We start from the raw sequence: 8,877 nt of genomic DNA, 5'->3' as shown, positions 1-8,877 counted from the left end.
TCCTTTGGAGAATCTGTCCACCACCACTAAGATAACTGAAAATCCATGAGAAAGGGGCAAATCGGTGATGAAATCAAGGGATAAATCTTCCCATATGGTTGAAGGTATGGACAGAGGTTGAAGGAGACCGGCAGGTTGTTTGGTGATGTGTTTGGTTTGTTGGCAAATAGAGCAATTGGTGATGAATGTGTGTACACTGTCTCGAAGTCCTTCCCAGAAAAAATTAGACTTGAGACGAGCAAGGGTTTTGGTAATGCCCATATGTCCTCCTAATGGTGTGGAATGAAATTTTTCCAGTAGTTGGGTGCAGAATGGGCTGTGCTTATCAATCCAAATCCGGTTTTTGTAGAGAATAAGACCTTGGTGTATTTTGTGGTGTGGGTAAGATGAAGGGTGGTTTTGGATGTTTTGCAGTAGTGTGTAGAAAGGTTGGATAGTTTGTAGTGATTGGCGGAGGTGATCAAGAAAAAGAAAGTGAGGGATAGAGAAAGAGAGATGCGTACCTGGGCCTTCTAGAGCACGAGAGAGAGCATCGGCGAGAAGTTTAGCAAGATATTTGTATTGGATTGAGTAATCGTAGCCGAGAAGTTTAGCAAGATATTTGTGTTGTTCAGGAGTTTGAATAACTTATGATTGGAGATCCTTGAGGCTTTTGTGATCGGTGAAGATGGTGAATCGATGTCCCAATAAATATTGGCGCCATTTCTTGACGGCAGATGTGATGGCATGAAGTTCTCTAACGTATGTGGATGATCTTTGGAGTGTCTTGCAGAAGGGTTGGCTGAAAAAAGCAATTGGGTGTGAGTTTTGCATCAGAACGACGCCCATGGCCGTGCCGGAAGCATCTGTCTCGATATCAAAAGGGATAGAGAAGTTGGTTAAGGCTAGGATAGGTGTTTGTGTCATTGCTAACTTGAGTTGGTCAAATGATGTTTGGGCTTCTGGTGACCACTGAAATGCGTCTTTGCGCAAAAGTGCAGTGAGTGGGGCAGCGATGGAAGCATAGCCTTTTACAAATTTTCTGTAAAATCCGGTGAGACCAAGGAATCCACGAAGTGCTTTAAAGGATTTTGGAGTTGGCCAATCAACCATAGCCTGGAGTTTGGAAGGTTCGGGTTGAACACCATTGACAAAGATGATATGGCCTAAATACACCAGATGTCGTTGAGCAAAAGAGCACTTTGATTGTTTGAGGAAAATTTTTCCCTCCAGCAGCCTAGAGAAAACTTGTTCTAAGTGACTGATGTGAAGTTCAAGGGATACGCTATACACCAGAGAGAGCATCGGCGAGAAGTTTAGCAAGATATTTGTATTGGATTGAGTAATCGTAGCCGAGAAGTTTAGCAAGATTTTTGTGTTGTTCAGGAGTTTGAATAACTTATGATTGGAGATCCTTGAGGCTTTTGTGATCGGTGAAGATGGTGAATCGAAGAAAACGGCGACGAAACGACAGAGAAAAGGTTGGAGCAATTCATTCATTGCGGCTTGGAATGTGGACGGGGCGTTACAGAGCCCAAAGGGCATCACACGGTATTCGTAGTGACCCTGGTGAGTTCTGAAAGCTGTTTTTTGGATATCATCTTCGTGCATTCTGATCTGGTGGAATCCTTACCGTAAATCGAGTTTAGAAAACCATGAAGCACCACCTAATTCGTCAAGCAGTTCATCTATGGTGGGCATTGGGAAGCGGTCGCGTATGGTGATTGCGTTAAGAGCTCTGTAGTCTACGCAGAATCGCCATGTTCCGTCTTTCTTCTTAACAAGAAGAACTGGAGAAGAGAAGGGGCTGTGGCTGGGGCGTATGAGTTGGTGTTGTAACATCTCGGTGACTTGTTTTTCTATTTCATTTTTTTGTGAAAAGGGATAACGGTAGGGTTTGACTGATACGGGGGAGGAAGATGGTTGGAGAGTGATATGGTGGTCAGAATTGCGCGGTGGGGGAAGCATAGGATTAGGGTCAAAGATTGAAGAGTTTTGGGTAATTAGTTTGGTGATAACAGGGATATGGTGTGGGTCGGGTAGAGGATTGGGTTGGAGTATTTGGATATGAAAAAACTCAGAAGCTGAGTTGGTCTGGACGCAACGCTTAAGTTGTTGGGCCGAAATTGATGTTGGGCCAATGTTGGCATCTGCTTTGAGGGTGATTTGGTGGGTGTTGAAAGTGAAAGAGAGGGTGAAAGCTGAATAGTCCATAATAACTGGGCCCAAGGACTTGAGCCATGGGGCCCCAAGAACAACATCCGCCCCACTAAGAGGAAGGACATAGAAATCGACGGTGAATGGGTGTGATTGGAGAGTCAACGCCACGTTAGCACAAAGTTTTTGACATTCCAAGAGGTGACCGTTGCCAACCATGACCTTAAGAGTGTTAACAAGGGAAGATGGTAAATTCAGAAATTTCGCAACACGACTCTGGATGAAGTTGTGAGTACTTCCGCCGTCAATGAGCACTGTAACAGCCTGATTCACGATTTGTCCAATGATGCGGATTGTGGCTGTAGCAGAGGAGCCGGAGAGCGCGTGAAAACTAATTTGTCCATCCGATTGGGAATCGGTGGTGGAATGAGAAGCTAGCTCAATTTGTGGAGTTAGGGTTTGAATGGGATCTGGTGGTTCGGTGTCAGAGTCGTCGGAGACAAGAAGGAAGAAGCGTCCTTTACATTTGTGTCCGGGAATAAAAGTCTCTTCGCAATTGTAGCAGAGGCCTTTTTCACGGCGGGAAACCATCTCCTCTGAGGAAAATTTGCGGTACTGCAAACGTGGTTGGGTGGTGGTGGTGGTGGGTTGCGGGGTGGTGGTTGTAAGGGCGGTGGAAGATTGGGCGTTGTGCACAGCAGGTTTGGGTTTGAAGCCGCGGCGGCGTTCATCGATCTTATCTTCCTGAATCTTGGCTAAAGCGGTGGCTTGGGAGAGATTGTGGGATTGTAATGCTTGTACTTCGCGGCGTATTTATGGGGAGAGGCCGGAAATAAAGCAGCTGAGGACGAAAGGAGGGGGTAAACCAACAATGCGATTGGCCAAACGTTCAAAGTCTGTAAGGTACTGGTTGAGGGTGCCTCGTTGGGTGAGTTTGAAAAGAGTTTGGCTGGGATCGTCGTAGTAGCTAGGGGCAAAACGAGTTTCAAGGGACTGCAATAGTTCAAACCAGGTGGTGACGAGGCCGTTGCGGAACATGTATTGGTACCAGCTTAGTGCAGGACCTTCCATGTAAAAGGATGCAACAGTGAGACGTTCCTCATCAGGGGTTTGATGATAGTCAAAAAACTGGTTGATTTTGAAGATCCAACCCATAACATCTGTGCCATTAATGCGTGGAACCTCAAGCTTGATATGGGGTCGTGGGTGTGGGGGGTGGGTGGTGGTGGTGGTGTGGGTGGCTGAGTTGGGTTGATGGTGGAAAGTTGAGCAAGAATAAGGTCGACTTTCTCAGAGAGATCACAAACCTTTCTGTATTTGTGGGTCTTCCAGCCATGGTTTGGATATTAGGGAGGATTAATGAGAGCACCAAGTTATTAAGAGTAAATTAGCCTTGAGTTATAGGACAAGGTAACCTCCTGAACAATGCTAAACTATGAAATATTTCTTATTCATTTCCTCATTCTTCTGCTCTTTAAATAGCAGACTGATACAATCAAGATAGATTCTAACAATTGATCCAATGGCTAACCTAGAATGTAGGGATTTGAAGATATATTCTAACAAGATTTTCTAACGGAAAGAAAACAAAAGCAAGTTTATTTGCTGAGCTGTGCAGCTTCTAGAATCCTAGGAAAGTACAACTGTCAATTATTTTATTCATAGTTGCTGAGATATTTTGGCCTTGTTTTGATGCGTATGGGCCTTTGTGTGTTATTGGGCTGGGCTGCAGCAGCTGGACTGGTATCTGTTTCAGCATTATTGTTATTGGCAGTAGATGTGTTATCAGTGCTAACATCTTGGATATTTTTGTGACTCTATCACAAACCACAAACGCTTCGTCAATTTTTCCATACTTTTTAGCACTATTTTTCGGAAATGCATTTCCAAAACACCCAAAAATGGGTTATTCCATAAATGCATCTCCGAAAACACCCCATTTGATGTTTATTGAGATGCATTTCCGAATTTTAGAAAAATCTAGAAAAAATTTACTTTGAAAATGCATTTTTGAAGTAGGGATATTTTTGGGTTTTCGCCGCGGGTGACCAAGAAGGTAGGGGGTCTATAAAGAAATTCTCTAAATAATTGACTCGTCATACTTCAGGTTGAGCCAGAAATAGTTGGACCAAACCCAATATCTAGCCTTTTTTAAGGACACAAACGTTTGAGGACTGTGACTATTCTTTTAGCAAGCAAGCATCTTAATGCTTGTAAGTTGTACATAAGTGGTAAAAACAAAATTGCTTAATTAATGACATTATACATACATGTTTATAGGAATACAAAAGTGACAAAATGGTGAATATGGAGAATAATCATTTACTAAACTTCAAGATATATCAGTTGTATGATTTGATGTGGAAAATTTGACAGGTTGGATGGTAAGACATCTTAGATGCAGCTTGTTCAAACTTCTTGACAGCAGCTACATTTTCTTCTAAGTTTGTTTCACCCAAAAATTCTTTCCACCAAGACGAACTTCGCATTTTCGCCTTCACAATCACAGAAGAATCATTTGTTGTCACCAACAATGAAAAGAAAAGTCTTCTAAAACAATTCAAAATAACATTGATATTTTCTGTAGGAAAGTCTATTATCGTCGTTCCGTTTCTACTGCTATTGCTACCCCAATAATAGAGTTTCAGGCTATAAAGAGAAAATCACAAGAGAAAGCCACTCACCGGGCGTCCGAATTTGGATAATTGTGCTGCTTCTCTCTGTTGTCCAGGGGAACCTTGAAACACAAGAAAGCTCCCAAATTTAGGATCAAACAAGTTAAATTGAAATGACATGACCGAAAAAACAGTTACTCAAGAGTCAGTGTGAGAGAGATCGCGTTTACTTTCAAAATGAAGTACCTGCTAAAATAATAACACCATCAGCAGATACCCTTACTAGCTCCGGAAGAGTTTTGTTTAAATATTTCGGCGACATGTAATCCAAAGCATCTGATACTATGACATGTGAGAAAGACTTTGGCCTGTATGGTAGAGGATATTTTATATCTGCAACACGTACGACGCCTCTATGCACTAGAGCCTTGCAGCTTCTATCAGCATCTTCTATGTCATATGGCTCCACACCCCATGCTTCAAGTTCACCTTCTCTTAACAATTTGGATACCACTGAACAACTCTCTGGACCAACATGCAAGACATTTTTCATGTTGTTTCCGTATACGTTCTTCAAAATAGGAAATGCACTTTGAACTTCAAATGTGCATGAAAAATCACCTACAAGATAGAACAAATTAAATATTTGTACTTAAAAGATGTTAAAGTATTCCTTTCTAAAACAATGTTTTTCAGAAAACATGATGATAAGCTTCTCACGCAATCAAAGCCCTTAACTCATAGAGTGCATCTAAAGGAAATATGAATACTTTTCAAGCATTCATGGCTTCTCAAAACAAAACAGCCATAAAAAAAACCAATAACTATACATGTAGCAGTCTCAACAACTTTCTGGAAACATGGTTGTAGAGCCAATACCTTCAGCCCTGCTAACAACATTCCTCCTTCCTCTAAAGAGACCTGTTCACTTAAAAACATAAGATTAGTCAGTCCATAAATATACATGGAAGCATAAAAAATACATTTGGACAAAATTAAAAAGTAAAAAACAAAATACTCTCTGGTTACACCAACAAACAACAAATGTTTATGTATCCCTTAGTTAGCCCTTAGAGACTAACCTCTCACCTCTCGATACAACAACAATCAAGCCTTATCCCACTAAGTGGGATGGGCTATATGGATCAACTTTTGCTATAATGTTCTATTCACAGTCATGCTTCTATCCAAACCGTAATCTCAAGATTTTTCTTAATAATTTCTCTTATAGTCTTTCTAGGTCTTTCTGTTTCTCTAATTGTTTGACTTCTTTCCATCTGATCTACTCTCTTTACCGCACAATTTACATGTCCAAACCACGTAAGCCTATTTTCCATCATCTTCTCTACTATAGGCGATACCCCAACACTCTATTATTTTTATTTCAATCCTTAGGCGATACCTCAACACTCTCTAATATTTTCATTTCAAACCTATCTTTGAACGCAACATTCTCATCTCTACTACAGTTACTTTATTCTTGTGTTGATTCTTAACCTCTCAGCATTTTGTCCCTTAGAGAGAATGAGATTAATTTAAGGAATTAACTTTTCTCAATAGACGTTCTTCCATAAGTATATGATCTTGAGGTTGAAGCCTTTACCACAAGCTCAAATGACTCAATTATCCACATACTGAGCCACACTATGCTGGTAAAAATTGAGTATAATAAAATACTTACATTCAAGGTAAGTTTAATACACCATTCAAGGTATTAAATACTTACATTCAAGGTAAATTTAAGAAAATTGTTTAAATCATGTTACCTGACCCACCAAAAGCATATACAATGAGAAACAAACCTCCCTGAGATTTTAAAACCAAAATTAAAAATGGATTAATTACCATAGTCATCATATTATTAGAAACAGAACCATGTTACCAAGAAAGATGCATATAGAAAATTACCAAAAGGACAGGGATTAAGGAGAGTAAAGGAGAAGATTTAGATTTGGAATTGAATACTCCTGAAAAAGAAAAGGTTCCATCACTGCGTCTCGTGGAACTTGCTTGTCTTCTTGTCATTACTTCCTAACAAAATGTGAGACCTATAACATCAACAAACAAGATTATAGTAATGAATTGAATTGAATTTATTTGAAAGCATGGAAGATTAAAAAGGAAATATAACTAGAAAGAGAAGAACCTTAGATTACATTCATAACCGCATATAAAATGGAATAGAGAGATGTTAGATCTAAGCGGAACAAAAATTTGAGAGATCTAACATGACATACGACAATGTACGTAAATTAAGCTTTTTTTTCTTAACAAAAGAAATATTACCCTCTCTTTTCTAATTATGAATAATTTTGCAACTTTCATAAATATAATCAAAAAAATATAATTAATTTAATATGGAAAATAAATTTGTAGTTATTTTACAAAATTATTGTTTATTAATAATAGAAAATATATATAGTAAAATAATTAAATAAGAAAATAATAAATATTTATAAATATTAAAGGAAAAATAGCACACTTCACATACATTGTAAAATAGTTTATAGTTGGATTCAATGTGTTTTAGGTCGGTCAGAAGACCCAATAGCTACTATCGAGAGACACACTGATTCACCACATCACTCACAAAGCAAGGATATTATCCTAGCCTATAGTGCAGTGCAGGTGATCTGAATCAAAGATCCTTTAGACAGATCTTTGCATTCTATGCTTAAAGATTAGCAAACTATTAACCGACATACTATATAAGAATTAAGCATGCCACTTTTCAAATATAATTTGAATTCAAACCTCATTCAGTCATATAATTTTCATATTAACTTAAACGTTGGAGTGATAATTTTACCTATAATATTTTTTGGTGATTTTATAAAGGCTGAGAGAGTTATAAAATATTTTAGTGTATGTGTGAGAGTTTCATTAGTATCTCATGAGATAATCATATTATTTTACAAGACACTGATCACTAAGACACATGACCAGGCGAGCATTCACACTTCCTCTCTTTCACAGCCTTTAAGCTTTAAGACCCCTTGCTAGAGATTCACTATAGATTCAACACTTTATCTAGGACTTGACTTCTTCTATCTAATGAGGATTGATATGACTTATTTGATAGATACCATCACTAGATGTTGCTTTATAAGACATCTTCAATGACTCCACCGAACACCTCTTAATATTAGGTGTTGTCAACATCAGAGGCACCAAGGATCATCTGCTGCATTTGTAGATGAATGTACCTGCAAGAACATAGCTCCATATTTATCCCCTTTTTTTTTATGATGACAATGCATCTCCCAAGGAGGTGGACAAACAACAAAACAATGGTAACATATTAGAGTGGTTAGACTCTCCGTGACAAATATAGAGAGTATACCCTACTCCCCTTAATAGTATACTTCTCCCCTTTTGACATTACCAAAAAGGAGAAAAATGAACATAAGGAAAACACATAGATCATGTATACCACATAGATAAAGCAAAGAAGAAGAAGGAGAAGATAGATTTAGCTGATATTAATCAATGCATGATTAATTCAATATTCCAAATTCAGTTCTTATGAAAAAGAATTTTTTTTTTTTTTTGAAAATAAGGTTTGGTCAAAATATTTGCGAGTTGATTAAATGAAGACACACTATCAATTACGCAATCCCCGTTTTCAACACGATCTCTTATAAATTAGTATCGAACCTCAATATGTTTACTCTAAGAGTGAAGTACTAGATTTTTTTGTGAGGTCTATGGCTCTAGTGTTGTCGCATTTTATCGAGATAGCTCCAAGATTAACTTTGTAATCACTTAGTTGGTGTTTCATCCAAATAATTTGTGTTGCACAGCTACCCGCATCAGTGAATTCCACCTCAATTGTGGGTAGCGTTGCATTTGCTTGTTTCTTGTTATACCAAGAGACGGGCGAGGTGCCAAGTAAGTGACATGTATCGCTGGTACTTTTATAATCTAATTTGCACCCAATAAATTCACAACCTCAGTTCATAACTAAGACATAAATCATCCCTTTGGGGTACCATAAACCCATTAGTGGTGTGCCATTGAGATTTTGTATATTGTAGTTTATCATAAAGAGATGTGATTCTTTTGGAGATACTTAAAAACATGCACAGAGACACAACAAACATAATATCAGGATGAGATTCAGTGA

At 38.5% G+C, this 8,877-nt stretch overlaps 2 protein-coding genes across 2 annotated transcripts; both read right to left on the bottom strand.

The window, feature by feature from the left end:
* Positions 1-1,608: 1,608 nt before the first annotated feature.
* LOC131643500 (uncharacterized) lies at positions 1,609-3,291 on the bottom strand. Its single transcript, XM_058913738.1, has 2 exons — positions 3,024-3,291; positions 1,609-2,936 (listed from the first exon to the last, which is right to left on the bottom strand). Exons 1-2 carry the CDS (start codon positions 3,289-3,291, stop codon positions 1,609-1,611), a joined length of 1,596 nt encoding a protein of 531 aa, XP_058769721.1.
* A 955-nt stretch (positions 3,292-4,246) lies between these two features.
* On the bottom strand, positions 4,247-7,014 carry LOC131606962 (probable pectin methylesterase CGR3). The gene is made up of 7 exons (XM_058879039.1): positions 6,898-7,014; positions 6,660-6,799; positions 6,518-6,557; positions 5,631-5,672; positions 4,998-5,372; positions 4,821-4,873; positions 4,247-4,631 (listed from the first exon to the last, which is right to left on the bottom strand). The coding sequence occupies exons 2-7, from the start codon at positions 6,774-6,776 to the stop codon at positions 4,479-4,481; spliced, it is 780 nt and encodes a 259-aa protein (XP_058735022.1). The 5' UTR covers positions 6,777-6,799; positions 6,898-7,014; the 3' UTR covers positions 4,247-4,478.
* Positions 7,015-8,877: the final 1,863 nt, after the last annotated feature.

This window comes from Vicia villosa, linkage group LG1 (genome assembly GCF_029867415.1).
Source record: "Vicia villosa cultivar HV-30 ecotype Madison, WI linkage group LG1, Vvil1.0, whole genome shotgun sequence".
NCBI classification, from domain to species: domain Eukaryota; kingdom Viridiplantae; phylum Streptophyta; class Magnoliopsida; order Fabales; family Fabaceae; genus Vicia; species Vicia villosa.
The sequence above is the reverse complement of the archived record's forward strand: the minus strand, read 5'-3'. Positions and strand labels throughout refer to the sequence as shown.